General features: G+C 31.0%; 1 protein-coding gene across 50 annotated transcripts in view; it reads left to right on the top strand.

Moving 5' to 3' along the window:
• Positions 1–19,647, top strand: part of LOC143249819 (inositol hexakisphosphate and diphosphoinositol-pentakisphosphate kinase-like) — a 153,197-nt gene extending 133,550 nt beyond the window's left edge. For all 50 annotated transcript variants that reach the window (XR_013027961.1, XR_013027962.1, XM_076500338.1 and 47 more), the window contains 4 exons: positions 4,074–4,163; positions 10,619–10,726; positions 13,916–14,137; positions 18,888–19,647. Coding sequence is in view for 48 of the 50 variants with exons in the window: in XM_076500338.1 (XP_076356453.1) it covers positions 4,074–4,163; positions 10,619–10,726; positions 13,916–14,137; positions 18,888–19,075 (608 nt within the window). In the remaining 2 variants the exon portion in view is untranslated. The remainder of the gene's footprint in view (positions 1–4,073; positions 4,164–10,618; positions 10,727–13,915; positions 14,138–18,887) is intronic.
• The last annotated feature ends 480 nt before the right edge of the window (positions 19,648–20,127 follow it).

Below are 20,127 nucleotides of genomic sequence, written 5' to 3'. Positions count from 1 at the left end.
TTATTGGAGTGTTGTTCCTTTATACTGAAGCAAACACTTAGTCGTGAATCTTACAAACATTTTGTTACTCAGCAAAAACATAAATTTGTGAGCAATAAATGAACTGGTCTTTCTTTGTTGAAATAGCATTATTAGATTAAAATAAATTTATAACTTGCAGTTTGTATAATGTCAGGTAATTGTGTCTCCACGAACTGGGTCTTATAATAAATAATATACTCTGCATGAGATTGCTCAGAGCAACTGTTGAAGAGGTTCATAAAAGCTTTCAGTTGTTCAAGAAATATGAGAGGTGCTGAGGCATGTACTGTGGCTTCTTTGATTGTGGATTTATGACCTGTTAGTGTTAGTAGTAGTAGTAATAGAATATTTCCACTTTCTGTCTTACAATGTTTATACACATAAATGATTAGCTAGTTTCATACAGTGTAGTTTCACTGCTTTACCATTCCATCTATATGGCTGTTATTGTAATTCCTCTGGTTTCAGAAAATTTAGCAGTGTGTTTTAAATGAAAATAAAGTTTTGTATGCTTCATGCAATGAGAGATTCTTGTGGACCTATCTCCTTACAACTGTTGCTGAACCATTTTATCAAGTGGCCAAAAGTATAGGCTATAAAACTGACACAAAACCAAAAATATAGTCTCATTTTATCAGATCAAAAATGTTAACAGACTTTCTGTTAACCTTTTAGCTTTGGGCTTGATCTAACGTATGAGTTTATCAACACATCTGCTCACATTAACTATTTGCATTATAACTTTTGATACAACGTGTATCTTCACAAAATTTGGTAGACTTTTTTAGTAAAGATTACAAGTATTTTGTACACAAAAAACAGGTTTTTTTAATGAAATATTTTACTAAAGATTTGTTTGTGAAAATATTGTCTTTGTTACTAGTCTGAATGCAAAGTGATTTCATGTTGTGGTTAAACAAACTGTTCTTCATCACAGAAATCTCAAATATTACTTACGCAATCTCGAAAACCACCTAAATACATTTCAAGCACTTGTTTTTAATAAGATTTTGTATTTTGTTATTTAATGTACTCTAACTGTGAGGAGTCTTTCACTTCACCAACCTTGTAACCATCATTAAAAGAACAACAAAATAAATATAAGTTTTTTCATGCTAGAATGACTACATACTATAACACAAAAATACATCTGTTTTGTGTAAGTAGTTTTAGTCTCATAATGCTATATATATGAGCATATATATTTATTATTTTTTATTATATTGACCTTCCTAACATTATAAAATTTGTATTGATACAGTGCACTTGTGTACCCCCAGGTTTCATATTCAGTAATATAAATCTGACCTTTAGTCTTTCCTGTCTTGGCTGTGTTTTAGTGGACTAGTATTTTGTAATATACAGCCATATTTCAATTAGTATACTTTATTTGTATGTGTATAGATTATTAGTATTTAGAAAAATTATAAAACTTATTTTTCTTAAAATATAGTACAATAAATCAAGAAATAGAACAAACAATTATCTCTTCTTGCTACACACTTTGTACTAGGTTGTTGCTAGACATAGATTGCTAATCCTTTTAAAATTTTGCATGTGGAGGATATCAAACAAAATTTCTTTCAGGTTTTATGTATATACAGTTGAATAACCAAAGATCATAATTAACTACATTGATACCATAGAATTCCACTATAATTTATAAAGCTTAAAATTTTAAAAAATATGAAACTTTGAGCAGACAAAGGACACAACCTGTCTCTTTGAAAACTTTGATTGGAAGAATGTAGTAACCTTTACAAAAATTAAAATGGATGAGAAGACCACTCTGTGAACATTCCTTAGCTGTTGATTGGTTATTCACATGGTTATTCATATACTCTTAGTAAATGCAGATAAGGAATCAGTTCAAAAAATGGACAGAGTTGAATGTGGCCACAGTGTTTCATTCAGTATGTAAGCCACATCTCAGCAAAATAAACAAATATGAGATTCTTATTTTATATTCTAGCTTTTCAATATTAGTAATTTGAGTTTTTAATTTGTACGAAATTATATACTTCATATTTTGACATCACAAACATCTAATTTTAAATAGTGCTGCATTCAGCATACCATGTGACTCACTAAAATTTGTATTTAGATGTGTTCTTTCAATGTTTACTTTTAAATTAAGAAATTAACTCCTATATAATGTTAAAGTTTGAATTACAATCTTCAGTTTGATTCCAAACTTATTGATATAAATTCATAAAATAGTAGTTCAATAAAATTTCGAATACAAGTCAACAAACGTGATGACATGGTCTTTGAACCCTGACCCCACTGAAAGGATTAAGTGATGCTATGACATGTAACAGTTGTTGTTATTAAAAACAATTTTAATCTTTTTCTGTGAACTAGGGAAGGCTAAAGCTATAGGAACTTGGAATAAAAAAAATGTGTGAAGGAAGGTTGAACTGTTGAAATGGTAATATTAAAGTGAGGAAATTAGTCTCTGACTGTACAGTTTTAAAAGATAGAAGTTTATAAAAGTATGTATAAATTAAGAAAGAAGGGTTAATATCTGACACTGTATATGTAGTGGAACTAGACCAGTTGGTTCACACTGTGGACTATTATGAATTATGTAAAGTACACAAAACAAGCTGTTCTATAAGGTATTATCACATGTAGAGCTTTTACTCATAAATTAGCAGATTTTTAATTGTGCCTTCTATTTAATCTTGTGTAATAAATGAGTCCCCCAGTGATAATTTTGAAGGCTTATAATGCTAAAAGCTAGGTTTTATTACTCATGGTGGGCACAGCACAAATAACCCATTGTGCATCTTTGTGTGTAACAATAGACAAATAAATTTATTGAAAGGCCATAAAAAGAAAGACTTTAGGTTCTGATCATTTGAACTCTCCAAAAGTGATGCCACATTTTTTGGTTTCCAGTTTTCATTTATTAAATTGGTATTGTTGTATCACTTGTATATGATTGAATACTTTATAACTACTTAACAAACATGTTTCTTTGTTTTATTACAAATTGAAGCTTTTACAGTAAGGGAGAATATTTTTGAACAGATACAATGTTTCATTTATTGGTGCATTCATTCTCAAATGTCCATGAAAAAATTAACAGATGAAATGTAAGATTTTACTGAAAGAACATACATATTTAAGATGTTCTAGAGGTTGTGCAAATGAAAAAATGGTGTAAGATGGTAAAAAAATATTTTTATATTCAACATGAAAATCAACTTCCACTCAGACCAGTCAAACTGACTCAGTAAATTAACAGACAAATTTTTAGTAAAAATAAAAAAATAGTAAAAAATTATTAAACACTCAGAATTTTGCATACAGAGACTTAATATTTACTAAAAGCTTGACATATCTTATGAAATTCAGATCCAATAGATTGAATCTTGCATAGGTTAATCTCAACTTTTCCTGAGACTAAGTTCTGTCACAGACTGGCAGTTGTTAACAGTTAAACTTCATTTATTGTTTGGACTCAGATTGCTAATCTAATTTTCTCTTGGTGGTGGTGCACAATAAAAGTAATGCTCACTTTCACCTATTAAGTCAGTCAAGAGTAGCTGAAGTGTTGCTGCTTTGTGCTGTTGACAAGCTGCTTTCTCTGTAGTATGGGACTTTGAAATTAGGGATGGTTGTGTATGTGTATTTCTTGTAGGTTTGCATGAACATTTTAGCAATACTTTTCTTCCAAGGCAAAGGGAGATTTTTAACAATTTTAAGGACATTGTTTTGGTGCAACTTTTGTAATTAAGATAGAAAATTTCAACTTTCACTTAATCGAAAATTTTGGAGTTACTGTATGTTATAAACATTTTCTTTGTGATGTTGAATTCAGTCTGTTTTCATCATACATTATCATAAACACCACACAGTTTAAGATTTACTCAAACAAGTGATAGTTAATTTCTTAATGATTTTAAGAAAAGTTTATTGTTGTTAAGTGTTGCCCTAGAAAAGAAGAAGGACTGAAATAGTCACACATGTACAAGTAGGAATCAGAATGTTTTCTCTTGGAATTCAGTATATTTCAAACAATTTATATTTCTATATGTTCGTAGGAAGTTTTCGACGCCATCGACACTCCATCCCAGGCCAGTTAAGTTCATATCTTCGTATGTGCAGTGCTGCAGATCTCCCTAAAATCTCTGGTAAGAATACTTCTACAGCTGTATATTAATCTTACTGTGTCTTTCAGATTACATTTGTCTTTATAAATGTTATAAAAATTACCCCAAACAACTGTAGTCTATAAGTTGTCTTCAGTACATTTACAAAAGAGGAGCATATTTCTCAAGTAGGTCTCTTAACATTTTGCAATTGTTTATCCCAGTCTGCTAATTCAAAACCACAAAAATATAACTCCACCATGTTTGTGACATCACTTGTTTCATACTGTGATTTTAACTTCTTCACACAAAAAAACTAAATGAGGCAATAAACAGTGTCTGTAAATGTCCTGATACATTAACTTTACTGCAACTGGTGAGCAGCTTTCTAGTATCAAAAGCACATTTACATATCTGATATCACAATTTAAGTAAAATATTGAAATTCTAACTTTAAAATGTTTAAGAATAAACATTTCTTAACTTTTCAAAATGTATTGTAATTTGCAAAAAAAATAAATAATAAGGTTTGAACTGAGCAGTTCCAAGGAATATCAATTGTAAAAAAATATTCTTTTAGAGTTTTTATTATATTCTGTAATCCATTAGAAATGGATGTACCCATGCTTTGTTTTTCACATGACATCCTTTTCTCTTGGTGATTTTATTTTAAGAATGCTGTGTGGAGAGGGGTTTATGATGTCACAGTAAACGTGTTGGATTTTTATTGATAAATCCTAGTCTTGAAATCAGGTAAAATCAACAGCTACCTAAAAATAATTAGAAAATATACTTGTATGTCTGTATGAATTATATAAAGTAATGTTTCTATTTCTACTGAAAGTTCTCATAGTATAAAATAAAGTTTACAAAACTCGGGAAAAAAAAAAGCCACAAATCTGTTTTGTTTTTATTTATGATAATCTTTTCTGTGCTTTTAATGTGCCTCTTTGAAAGCCACAGAAATATTATTCTAGTATGATAAAACATTTGGTAAAGGTAAAAACGGTTGGTCAGTGCAGTAAGATGGAAGTTCTGTGACAGCAATCTTTTCAGAGGTAAAGTGAAGTGTTGTTTATTTGTGCATATTAGTAAAGTTATTCAAAGAACACAAAGAACTTCTTAGTCATTTAAGAGAAGCAATAATTATTTGAGAGAAATTAGGCTCCTCCCTATAATATAGTTAGAAGAACATGTCTGTAACAATGTAGGTCTAACAAGAAGTGCAAATTGTGTTTCTACTGATCAGGACATTGTAAAAGTTGTGATTGGTAGAAACACAACTGCTTTAGTGGAGAATGATAGATAATAAATATAAATAAATGATGAAAACAAAACAAGTTTGAATTCATTACATATATGGTATGCATAAAATTGAACTTTCTGAACAGTGATGTGAAACAAAATCCAGCTTGTTTTCATATATTTCTATTAATTATTTCCATTGTAAATAAGGGTTTGTATGAACAGATGAGAATATTAGTATGCTATTACAAGAACAACATAAATACTAATAATAATAATGAAAACAAAAGTTCAAAATGAAAGGAAAATTGTTAATATTTTTTTTAAAAAAAGCTTCTCAAAATTTCAGAAAATTAACATTCCAAATTATATAATTTTTTCTCAGATATGGGGTGAATACTGTGTACAAAGTGTGTACTAAATGTCATGCAGATAGGTTAAACATTTTCTGTGTGAGAACAAAACAGTCTCAAATGTCATCCTTGCAGTCCAGGAAGGGTTAAACATTTAGGACAATGGAATATCAACATCATAACTTGATCCAAACATAACTGTTAAAGACTTCACATAGGCACAGTTTTTTAATTTAAAAAAAATAACACATACACACATAACTAGATTAATTCATTATATATATATATATATATATATCTGTTAATGTATAGTTAATATCAAGAAGGAGTGCATATCTTAAACCATATCTGGCTGTGTTATCACTTACTGATTTCTAAGTGTATGGCTGACTTGTTAGTACAATACTTGCAATTATAAAATTATTTTAATTCTGGTCACAGTATTTGACTTAATTTTCAGAAATACATGTTTGTGTTATAGAATCCTGTGGAAGAAATCAGTTCAGTCCATTGCAGAGAATTGTTTGTATAGTTTTGTACAGTTTATTTCTTGTAAAGAATGTCAGTCATGTTTAATTGGGGAAAAAAAAGGAAGATGAAAACATGTTACCCCAAAGAACCAATGCTGTGAGTTTTGCTTAAATTTTGCCACTGTTTTTAAACAGAAAAATAAATTATGTAGACTTGCTTGCTGTTTATTCACTGTCTCAGAAGAACTGAAGGTTACTAATTAAATAATATTTATGCCTTGGTTATCTTTATTTATAATTTTAATAAAATGTAATTTCTATCATTGAAATAAAATAATGAAAATTTACAGTTTTACTTACATAATGATACTACTATCAAGTTTACTTACATTTTCCTAAGCACATGGAGTTCAATGTTATTGTTGGGAGCAATCTTGAGATGAGTGTTTTAACTAGTGTAAACATTTATGTGAAAATCTAATTTTACTTGCCATCACATTTGTGGCTTTGCCATCTCAAACCTGGTTATACTTCACGGTGATAAATTTTGAGATGATTTGTCTTTTATGCAGTCACTTTTCATGTGAGTTAGCTTTAAAAACTTTTTAAACGATTTGAAAGGAAAATGTTTTGCCTAATGAACGTGTTTAAAGACGAAACACCTACACATGCAGAAAAATGTTTTTCTTACTTTCAGTCCTTGTTTGAAAATGTAATTAGTGCACTGTGTATAAAATAGCTTTCTCCTATGGGATTCAAATTATAAAATTCAGTGTTTACTTTTGAATCAGCATAAGGATTTAAGAGTCAAGTGTTTGTAAAGGATCTGAAAATATTTGTTTGTTTCTAGATTAGTAGGATACATGGAGTTTTAGTTAGTGGTAGTGTGACTTGTAGTAAACTTAAGGCTTTCATTGCTTTGTGCAACCTTTTAAGTGTTCAACTTTCACAGCCATAAATTGCTATCAGCTGGTTAATATCTTTGCCAAGTGACCAGAAGGATGTGATGGACTTGACTACTGATTTTGCTATCCTAAGTATAATATGAATCTTTTTGTTATAGTTGCCTTTTTAGCTGATTATTACACACAGGTACTTGAAGTTGATGACTTGTTTGAGAAGAATATATTGACCTGCTGAGGCAGCTTTTACAAATGACCCTGGAACAACTGACAGGAATTTAGACTTCCTTTTTCCAGCTCTGTCTTTAATAGGTCAGCCTCTACAGAGGTTCATTTTGAGCAGCCACCTCCAGCCTCTTTTCTTCAGTTGGTTGATAGTGTTTGTTAAATTTTTGAAGCCTGTCAAATTGCATTTTACTTTTGTGTTAGCAGAAAGGATAGCAAATGACTACTTGGTTTTTCCTCCTTCTTCAGATATTTCTGTTCATGATGTGAGATTTACTGCTTAGTTACATGAAGAGACAGCTCTGCTTTGTCTCCCACACTAATTGCACCAGCATACTTTGGGTTGTCAGCAACAGGAGAAGGGTCTAGATTGAAACCTATGATCACTTCAAACAGATTGCAGATTTCTCATATTCATCTTACACTCATGACTGTCCTGAGGCATTATCTTCAATCTAACTTTTGTAGGAAGGTTATCAATGTTCCTCTGAGCAATTTAAGGATGAGTTGGATTTTTGTTACTTCTACCTTGGTCAGGTTGTCTTCTCCCATTCTTTATTTGGTTTTCTGGTTGTTCTGCTGTTGGGATTTATTGGTTAGAGACATTTTATTTACCATCTTTCACTTTTGGAAGTTACAGGAAGCTTCTTTTCTCTCTTCCATGCTATTTGCTGGATTTCCAGAGATGTTACAATCCTGAATTTATACTGTTTACTTACATTTGTCTTTATCATTCTCAGCTTGTCATTTTTTGGGCTGTAATTTAAAAATACCAGCCCACCATGTTTTCTAATCCTCCTTTATTTTCGTAATAGGGTCAATCATGTTCTCAAGGATTTCTGGCTCAAATGGATCAATGACAACAGTGTTTGTAATTATCCCAGGGGCAGAGGAGCATTGTGTGTGAAGTTACATCACCTCCTGGATAGTTAATATCCAAGTAATAGCTTTAGGGTTGGTCATTCAATTTACATCACTTTTACTATTGTCTGCTCAACCTGTTGCCTTTTCACCTCCCATATATCCACAGTGAGTGAAGCTTCATTCTGAGGCCATAAGAGAGTTGTTAGTCAAAAAGCCAGAGAGGGGGTGAATCCCATTATTCCATAGTTTTATTCCCATTTATCCATGGTACCCAAGAAGATAGGAGATTAGCATCCAATCATCAATTTATCTAAACTCAACCAATTCTTAGAGCCTTCTCACTTCAGTATGGAATTTTCTCTCTCCCTGCAATGGCACTTTGCACCAGGGGTCTTAGCAGCCAAGTTCAATATTACTGATGGCTATCTCCATATTCCCAATAGCAAGTTTGTGAACAAGGGTCAGATGTTACAGTTACAGGCTTTTTCTTTTGGTCTTACATCAGCACGTTACACTGTCTGCAGAATTGTTCAAGGTTTGTATTTTGTTACCTGCATTCGTTGGGTTTGTGCATTATGTGGATGACTGGCTCCTTCCCATTAATTAGCAGAACAACACTCTCATGTTCTTTTCAAAATTGTACTTTCTTATATAACGAAAAAAAATCTTTTGTGTCTGTACTTTAGTTGTGCTCAGCCAACCCCTCTCAGGGTTTAAGCTATGGAGAGAATAATTAGGCTTTTGGGGACGTACTTGAACCTTTCATTTCTTTGGTGCTAGACCATATGAGATTCCTTCAGTGGTCACTGGTCAACCAATGGATCATGCATTTCAGTCCTTTGGATCAACCTGTCTCATTACTCAGTAGCAACATCATCAATTGTGAATGGTAGTTGGATAAAAGGAACACTACTGCTGGGGCACTCATTCCACCACCTCATCCCGAGATCTGTCTGCTCACAAATGCACTTCTTCAAAGATGTGGAGTTTATCTTCTAGATAAAGAGTTCTAGGGTACTTAGAAGATGTGTCTATTTTCCATATCAACATCCTCAAACTTCTCACAGTAGATCAGTCAATGGTTCAAGGTCTGCCTCTTTTGAAAGGACAAATTGTCATGATACATTTCCATAGTTGTATCTCAAATTTCTCATCAAGAAAGCACACATTCTCAAAAATTCTTTCTGTACCTTTGAACTTGGTTTATTCCCATTCCATCATCAGTCTTTTTAACATGTCTTGTTTCAGGAGTGATGAATTTAATTGCACATCACATGTCTTGACCAAATTTGTTTCTTTCAACAGTGTGGATGCTACATCACAAGGATTTTCAATGGATTTGATCTCACTTTGAATCTCTAACAATTGATGCCTTTGCAACTCAATGGAATTCTCAACTATAGTTTTTGTGGTCTCCAATACCGTATTCTCAAACACTAGTAGTAGATGTGTTCAATCAGGATTAGACAAGTTTACATGTGTACACCTTTTTCCCTCGATTCAGCTTTTACCCCAGGTTCTGACTGTGTTTTGTTCTACTCCCTGTTGAATTCTCTTGATAGCATCTTATTGGTTAGGGTAAATGTGATTTCTGCTTTTCCAGTATTTGCAGAAATATCCACTTCTACCTCTTCCATATCAGAAGTCTCTGTTGCAACAACCTTGATCAGATGTTTGGAAACTCAAACTTTATGCCAGGAAGATATGCAGTACTTCATAAAGGCTTAACTGCTAAGGTTTCTCTGTGTTTAGCTAACCATGGTCATTTATTAATGGGATTGAAATATTTATTGTCTATTCATAGAAACTTATACTTTTAATCCTAAAGTATCTATCATATCAGTTTAAATAGTTACTTCTGGTTGTTTTAAAGTATTGGAAAGTGTATGAATCTCCAATTCTATTAGGTGTATGCAAACTATACTTAAACTACCTAAATCATAACATTCACATCAGACTTAGACAGTGGTGTATATCCAATAACACTGATTTTTCAATTTTGTTATAGTTCATATTCTGTTAGAAACAATAAATTAAGTCCTTGAAAATGATTGTTTGGTCCTGGAAAGTCCTGTAATTTTTTTTTAGCCACTAGTGTTAGTGTTTTTGTAAAGTATTTATTTTTCATCAAGTCTCTTAAAAATTTTGAGATGTCCTATACGTGTCTCATCAAATCTATATGATTAGGAAATTTCTAGACTACATACCTCAACATCATATTTAAATTCCACCTAGTAAAATAAAAAAATGTTTGAGTTAAAATTTTAAAAAGTAGTCTCCAAAAAATTAAATGAATAGTATCTTTACACTTTTTTGCTGACCTGTATATTAGCATTTATAAAAAAAAGTCAACCCAACAGCATAAAAAAAAACATACAGAGTTGTTGGTAAAATTGATATATATTTTATAAATCGTAAGTAATTTTTCTCATTTTCAGGATTTTTACATCTGGGTGGACCTGCTGCTAGCCTATTTAGCACAGCAGTCATCAGTGGCTCTACCAGTGCTCCAGAGTTAAAGAATGCTGTTCCTCCTTGTGCTTCAGGTAAGCTGTTTTCTTATAAACTTTATTATAAATTATTATTTATTAACTAAACAAGCTTGAATAGTTATTGCTGCTTGTATGCTGTTATAACCACAATCTTATTAAACAAGCTTGAATAGTTACTGCTGCATGTACATTGTTATAACCACAATCTTACTGAACAAGCTTGAATAGTTACTGCTGCATGTACATTGTTATAACCACAATCTTACTGAACAAGCTTGAATAGTTACTGCTGCATGTACATTGTTATAACCACAATCTTACTGAACAAGCTTGAATAGTTACTGCTGCATGTACATTGTTATAACCACAATCTTACTGAACAAGCTTGAATAGTTACTGCTGCATGTACATTGTTATAACCACAATCTTACTGAACAAGCTTGAATAGTTACTGCTGCATGTATACTGTTATAACCACAATCTTACTGAACAAGTTTGAATAGTTACTGCTGCATGTATACTGTTATAACCACAATCTTACTGAACAAGTTTGAATAGTTACTGCTGCATGTATACTGTTATAACCACAATCTTACTGAACAAGTTTGAATAGTTACTGCTGCATGTATACTGTTATAACCACAATCTTACTGAACAAGTTTGAATAGTTACTGCTGCATGTATACTGTTATAACCACAATCTTACTGAACAAGTTTGAATAGTTACTGCTGCATGTATACTGTTATAACCACAATCTTACTGAACAAGTTTGAATAGTTACTGCTGCATGTACATTGTTATAACCACAATCTTACTGAACAAGTTTGAATAGTTACTGCTGCATGTATACTGTTATAACCACAATCTTACTGAACAAGCTTGAATAGTTACTGCTGCATGTATACTGTTATAACCACAATTTTATTAAACAAGCTTGAATAGTTACTACTGCATGTATACTATTATAACCACAATCCTATTAAACAAGCTTGAATAGTTACTACTGCATGTGTACTATTATAACCACAATCCTATTAAACAAACTTGAATAGTTACTGCTGCATATATACTGTTATAACCACAATCTTACTGAACAAGTTTGAATAGTTACTGCTGCATGTATACTGTTATAACCACAATCCTATTAAACAAGCTTGAATAGTTACTACTGCATGTATACTATTATAACCACAATCCTATTAAACAAACTTGAATAGTTACTGCTGCATGTATACTGTTATAACCACAATCTTACTGAACAAGTTTGAATAGTTACTGCTGCATGTATACTGTTATAACCACAATCTTACTGAACAAGTTTGAATAGTTACTGCTGCATGTATACTGTTATAACCACAATCTTACTGAACAAGTTTGAATAGTTACTGCTGCATGTATACTGTTATAACCACAATCTTACTGAACAAGTTTGAATAGTTACTGCTGCATGTATACTGTTATAACCACAATCTTACTGAACAAGTTTGAATAGTTACTGCTGCATGTATACTGTTATAACCACAATCTTACTGAACAAGTTTGAATAGTTACTGCTGCATGTATACTGTTATAATAACCACAATCTTACTGAACAAGTTTGAATAGTTACTGCTGCATGTATACTGTTATAACCACAATCTTACTGAACAAGTTTGAATAGTTACTGCTGCATGTATACTGTTATAACCACAATCTTACTGAACAAGTTTGAATAGTTACTGCTGCATGTATACTGTTATAACCACAAACTTACTGAACAAGTTTGAATAGTTACTGCTGCATGTATACTGTTATAACAACAACCTTACTAAACAAGTTTGAATAGTTACTGCTGCACATACACTTATTACCACAAGTTTAAAGACATGTTTTTTAGTTTTTATTATATTGACGTTCTAGTCATGCCTGTCTAACATTACATAACTTGCACTGAAGCGGTACACTTTCACTCAGGTCACGTATCCAGTGACCTAAAACTGACCTTTAGTTTTCTGCATCTTGGCTGTGTTTTACTGGACTAGTATTTTGTAACATACAATCACATTTCAATTATTATACATTATACATATGTTTATATATTAATATTATTTAGAAGAAAAATGATTAAAGTTATTTTTCCTGAAATATAGAACAATAAATCAAAAAGTAAATCAAACAATTATCTCTTCTTGCTGTGTACTTTGTATTCAGTTGCTGCTGGACATAGAATGCTAAGCCTTTTAAAATTTTTCATGTAGAGGATATCAAACAAAATTGTTTTAGGTTTTATATATACAGCTGAATAACCAAAAAAATCATAAATAACTATGGTGATACTGTAATATTCTACTATAATTTATTAAGCTTAATTAGCCAAGATGTATTTAGATTTTGTACAAATGTGAAACTTCTATCACACTAAAGACACACACTATCTCATTGAAATCTTGTATTGAAAAAATGTGGTCACCTTTTCAAAGATTAAAATGGCTCAGAAAACCACTCTGGGGCCATTCTAAACTGTTAATTGGTTATTCAATTCATGTCATATACTGTAATAAAAGTATACAAGGGACCGTTTCAAAAAATGTAAAGAGTTGAATGTGGCCACCATAATTGATTCATTACATAAGCCATATCTTGGAAACATGAAAATATATTAGGTTCTTATTTTATGTTCTAGCTTGTAAATACTAATAACTTGTTTTTAATTTACACAAAATTATATAATTTGTATTTTGACATCACAAACATCTAATTTTCAACAGAACTGTATTCAACATAGCACAGCTCACTAAAATCTATATTTGGATGTATTTTTTTAATATTTACTTGTAAGTTAAGAAATTAACACACATATAATATTAAAGTTTGAGTTATAATCTACAATTTGATTCCAAACTTATTGACATAAATTCATAAAATAGTAGTTCCATATAATTTTGAATTAAAGTCAACAAACGTGATGACGTGGCCTTTAACCTATGACCCATAGTGAAAGGGTTAATCTGATTTTCTCATTATCAGTGTATGTAATTGAATGAGCTAAAATTTCACTCATTCAATGAAATGTTTCTAAAATAAAAAGGTATTTTTGCATACACAAACAAACTTTTGTAAGTGTACATTGTTGTACAAGTTTGTTGTTTTTTCCAGTTTTTCTTACATATGAAAAAATATTTTTCACTCCAGTTTTTTTATCAAAAATGCTATTATTGCCTTCAGTGAATATAACATTCCATACAATATTTTTTTGTATTTAGATGGTTACATGAATTTGCCATCTATCCGTCCACTGGAGACCCTCCACAATGCTCTGTCTCTCAGTCAACTGGATAACTTTCTAGAACGAATGACTACAGCTATTGTAAGAATGCCTCTTTCTTCCCTACCTAAAGTACCATCGACTGTTTGTTCATCAGCTTTCCTTAATTACTCTTATATGAGCCAACCAGCTATTCTACCTATTATATCTCCATCAAGCAGTAAGTTTTCCTTTAAACTTGAATACAAGATTTTAAATATTTTTTTTCCCAAAAGAGGACAAAAGCATATTGATAAGAGTAATAGTTATCAAAATAGAAGTTTCTGATGTTAACTTTGGACCATTGTGTGCTAAGCAGTTAATCATATAAACCTGTTTAGTACTAGTTTTCAAACTGTTATTATGTACATCTGGCTGGAATGTAGGAATAGACGATATTTTAGTTTCAATTATTGTGATTATTTCTACATCCAGGCAGATATTGTCAATAAATTGTACAGATAAAATGCAGTCTTTGTTTTTAACCTTCTATAAGGAAGAGTCATACACTGATGGGAAACTGCAGAGTTCTCCTGCATCAAAGTAAGTTAACAAGTATGAATGTTAGGGAACAGCTGTAATATTCAAGAACTTGTCATGACTAGTGTAATATATATGATCAAAACTGTATCCTCATGTTTAACTTCTTTTTAATAATGTATGGTGATTCACTGTTTGGTTTAAAAGATATTTTATGTGTAATGCATAAAGATACAAGATTTTTGAATTAATGTATTAACTTTAACCATCAGGTACTTTGTTTATGAAGTATTTCTTTATAGATAAGTCAGTATAAGATAAACAACTTACTCATTCAAACAAGCTTTAGTTTTATAAGTTTGCATTATAAACTTTTAAGAATATAAGAAAAATTACTGTAAATAAGAGAAGTGGTTAATGTTAACATTACAGTGACGATATAATCCTTTCTCATCATTCAGACATTAATAGATACTATAATATGGTTGTGCAGACAAACTTAACTAATTTGTTTACCATACACCCTTGTGCAAATTAATTGAAACAAATGGTCATTTTACAATATTTTCAGCATGGCGGTCAGTGTAGGCTCGCTGGACCCTCTGATTTCTTTTAATAGTCATTTTTTCACACAGGCGACATCATCAGCTATGTTTTGTGGTACGGTTGATCTATTTTTGGGATATATGACGAAATTTTGAGGAATATTACGTCATTCAAAATTGCGTACTACGAAAAAATAAGCTAATTGAGGCCATAATTGAGGTGTGGTACTGTGATTAAAAATTAGTAAAGATTGCAGTCAACTCATGAACTCGATGCCAAAGTGGATTAATGATCTTCTGAAAAATAAAGGTGGTCATATCATGTATTAATTTGTGAGTAATTTTTGGATTCTCAGAAATAAAATGCAAAAAAATTGAAAATATTGTAATTTTCTGTCTTGTTTCAATTAATTTGCACAAGGGTGTACATCATAACGGTGGCTCTCATTCAAGAGGTTAAACTTTGTGGAACAGCAGTGTTAGTGTTGTTTCACTTGTACAGTCTTTCAAAAACTGGCTGATGTCTTAGTTCTGTAACTTCCAACATCAGTGGAGTTTAATAATTATATATAGATCTGCCATCATTTCAGTTCTTTTTAGCCATCTTTCTAATGACCATTAATTTTATTTTAGTCTTGTGTACCTTCTTCATATACAAGTCTGTGTTTATTGTGTTAATAGGTTAAGACACTTCTAGTTTCATTGCAGTATTTCTTGGGTTGGAAGATTCTCTTTCCTAATCACAGCCTTCACATTGTAGATGAAGGCAATGGTCTTGATCGAATTAATGTATTAGTTAAGAGACTGTTCCTACTCCAAGTGCTATGCTCTGAAAGTATTTCAGTTGTATGGAAAACATGAAGGGCTCCTTTTTTTTCCTTTTTAAATATTATGTTCTTTAGCCATTTATTATTAAACACTCGCAGTACAAAAGTTTTTTTGGGCAGAACACTCGCTCCTCCAGCCTGAAGTTACGTTATGGAGGCATTTGTCCAGTACAGTGAATGCACTTTGCCTTGTATGCTAGATAGGTTTGTGTCATATCTCTGTAGATTTAGAATCGTACTAACAGTCACAGAATATAACTGATTTATTTACGTGTCGTTGATCTATATATGATGAAGTTAATGTATTGTTATCACTGTTTTTCTTGGTTTACTTCTGTTTTAATCTATTAATTAATACACATTCACAGTTCTTATTCATTATTGGCCTTAGTTAAAAGTTTAGATGTTCTCTCAATATATTTGTTCAGTGCTTGCCTCTTAATACTTTAAAATTACATGGATCTTGTGTTTCCATGTTTCTTCTATGCAAACTGGTAACCACCATGTGGTGGAACCTGTATAGTGTAAAAACATTAGATCATTTATATTCAGATAAAAGATTTGGAAGATAGGAAGGTGTGCATTCTTTATACCTAAAAACATACTATAATTTGCATGCATGCTTAAAAACACAGTTCAGTTATCCTTGATGACACAGCTTGCATGAAATAATTTACATAACTGACTTCTGATCAGTATATAACCTATTTCTATATAAATGTATCAGTATTAAAAACATTTGATATTTAACTAAATTCCACTTAGGTAATATGTAAAGACTCCTATTGTTGAATGATCATTTACAAAGCAATCAAGTTAAGAATCACTCCATTAAATTTACAATATTTCTTGGCCAATCACCCATACGTTTGTTCTTTCTCTGCTCTTTAGTCATAGCTTCTCATTGGAAAGATGTACAAGATGCCACTAAGCAGGGTCAGTGACCTTGCATTTTTGTTTCTGTTACACATATCAGTGATTGCTAATGGTGGTTTGTAATTTAACCAACATATCCATTATGAAACTCTTATTTCATTACGTCTGTCAGGAGCAGGTCCAATGATTTGTTACACTTCTTGTATAGCAATGTGTAAAACGTAATGGGTGACATTTTTTGAAACTTCTGAATTATTTCTAAATATTATGCAGCTTCTGCAAGTAAAATTCCAAATTTTCATATTTGTATGAACTTATAAGGTTGAAATTTCAAAAACATTTCACTGTGGTAGGTTTTTCTTTTTAATAAAATTAAAAATGCTTTCCTTTCTTGTATATTTCATTTACTGATTTTTATGTCTATCTACATTCCTTTAAAATTTTCCAATACAGTTTTTAATATATATTTGTGTAAATTTTATCGTCATTTTGACTTACAAAACAGTATTCACAGTTTTACTGTTGCTGTCATACATAAAAATAACTTTTCAACATACCCAAATTGTAATAAAGCCAACCTTTTCTTCAAATTGTTAATGAAAATATTTAACTCAGTGTATGTAACAAGTTTTAAACTATTTTATATCCATTCATTTATCTTTTTACACTTCTCAACAATTTTCTTTGTCTATCCAAGCTGCGACTTGAACAGATATGGCCTGATGTAAATAAGGCTTAACACAGCACCTTTGTAAGCAAAATAAAACTTGATGTGGTTGAGTGCAACCTGTAATTTAATTAAACTTCTCTTTTTTTTCTTATATTGCTTGAAGATCATAATTCAAATAAAGCATAAAATAAAAAAAACTTTTTTTTTAAATGTCGGGACTGTAATTGTAGCAGAAAGTTTTTTTAAAACATCTTTTCTTTTTGCAGTATATCATCAAGCCAAGCTTTTACCACTTCATTCCAATCTCTTCCCAAATATCCACTGAACTGGAAGTCTTAATTACTTTTAAAAGTCAACAGAAGGGAAAAATAGATTTCCTGACATGCTTAGATCAGTAGCCTGCAACTTCTCATAGCTGAGATATTACACTGTAGAATCTAAGATTGAGAAATAGTAATTGGCTTAAATCTATAAAATTACACTTTTATTCAAGTTAAAAGAATAAAATTAGTGCCATTTGATCCAAAACTGGTATGATTTTCCTCCTTGGAGACTAGAAATGCCCAATTATACTCATAGAAGTTCAGGAAATTTACTAGTACTAACGTTCTCATTTGGAGCTCTCTGAAATAAGAATCTGTAATTGATAATGATATAAATATCTTTAAAATAAAATAAATTTTTTGAATAAATTTTGACTTTGTAGTATTGTTTTTAATGTGGAAAATGACCACAAGTTTATCTTTTATAACTTTCTTAATCCAGTTTTGCACTGAGGTGGTCTGTGCTTAACCAGATGCAACAGAGTTAAACATGTGCATCTAGCTATCTGGCATGAAGATATTTCAATATAATTTAGTGCTAAAGCATAAATATCAGCTTTTACAATCTCAATTCTATCTGAGGATACAAGAAGAATACTAAAGTTATATGTAACTTATTAAAATCACCAATTGTTCAAGGAGGGATCATAAGAAGGAAACATATTTACATCTTTTGGTTTCAGATCACACTATTGTGTATCTGTATATAACAACACATAATTCTTACTACCCTAAAATGTTTTCTTTGCTACTGACAGTAAATCTGTTTTTTTGCAGTGTTATAAACATGCTAAGCTATAGAATTTGTTGTTTTTTTCTTCAGTCCCCAAATCCTTAAGATTTCTATTGTACAAAGGACAGTCACACTTTTCCATCTGTTATTTAATAACACTATTATCTGGTTTGAAAATCTGAAATCTCTGATAATAGTGTTGAGTCCACACATTTTCAGTATTAGAGTATAAAACATGAGGTGAGAGTTTTGCATTCATGTAAAACTAAATTGTTTATCATCTAATTATCCTTTAGGTGTATGATATTTTGAAGGTTATTGAAAAAGTGTACTTTGTCTTTGGAGAACTTTAATTTTGTTACAATTGTTTTTATTTTTATTTTTCATGAAAATGAATATTTCTAAGTAAATTAGGAAGTTTTGGTGACAGTTTTGTTATTTTCCTTCTAATAAATTATGGTTGTTTTAATATTTAAGGTATGGTATGGAGTGGACCTCCATCATTTGTATCCAGCAGTGGTCCATCTTCTCCCAATTCTTCTTCTCTTGATATATGGACCAGGCTCCGACAAATGGCTGAAAGTGAACCTACAACAGCAGATTCCTCGACACCAGGCAGTCGAAACAGTTGTGGCACGCCACCTTCACCAAATGATTATAGATGATAGTCGAAACTCTAGTTCATTGATGACTTAGTGTGTAAATTTAGGTAATAATATTTACCATTTTCTTCTAGTCATTATGTAAACTAAATGTTAGTAAAACTGTGAGAATGGACTTTTCACCTTTGTAAGTTATTTTAAAATAGAAAATGTAAAGAAATAGGTACTGTACATGAATGCATAAAAGAATGAACATGTCACTATCCTAGGAACTTAGGAGAATCAAACAGACTATTTATAGTTTAAACTACATGTTTTTACATGTAATAGTCGTAAAATTTCAGCCTTTTAATACAGAAATATTACACATCGGGTAAAAGTGCCATTTTTTTAACAAACTACTCCAGTAAATGACTAAATTTGATGTTTATAGTTTAGTAATTTTGGTTATTTGTCACATTTCTGTTTTGTATTATAGAAATGGTTAGGCACAAGTTACTTTTTTTATAAGTGTAGCTTACATCACATAAAATGTAAATTTATCAGAATATTGTTGATGGAGTTGTATACTGCTGAACATAAGCCAAAAGAATGTATAGGGAGTAATTGTTTAAATAAATAGCTGGCCTCCTGTTTATGAGTTTGAAATAATCTAATTTCAAAAAGGATTTCATCTATTTCACTTAATAAAACTACTATTAGGAATGTAAAGCATTTAAAATTGAATGATAAAAAATCTTTTTTCTGAATCTATTATTAGGCAATTTTAAAGAAAATCCACATTTAATTTTCTCATCTGACAGATCTAAACCTTTCTTAAAAGTATATTTCTCAGTGAAATAAAGATGAACCTAGAAACTGTAGTTAACTTTATACACCAATCTCCCTAGCACTGTTCAGTGTCATGAGACAAAAGCTTTTTAGTAATAAGGATGCATTGATTCCTTAGCTGGTTACCACTGCTGGTTTTGTAAACATAATGGACATATTTTGAAAGAGGAAATTTTAAGTTGTCATGCTGGTATTAAAACATGCTATAATATGTGGCTTGTGTTATTCTATAAAGTATATGATTTAGTTCCTTGCTCCTTGTACAAAGTCTCCTTACTTCAGTA

Source organism: Tachypleus tridentatus, chromosome 4 (genome assembly GCF_004210375.1).
Source record: "Tachypleus tridentatus isolate NWPU-2018 chromosome 4, ASM421037v1, whole genome shotgun sequence".
NCBI lineage: Eukaryota > Metazoa > Arthropoda > Merostomata > Xiphosura > Limulidae > Tachypleus > Tachypleus tridentatus.
This window is presented reverse-complemented; position numbering and strand designations above follow the sequence as displayed.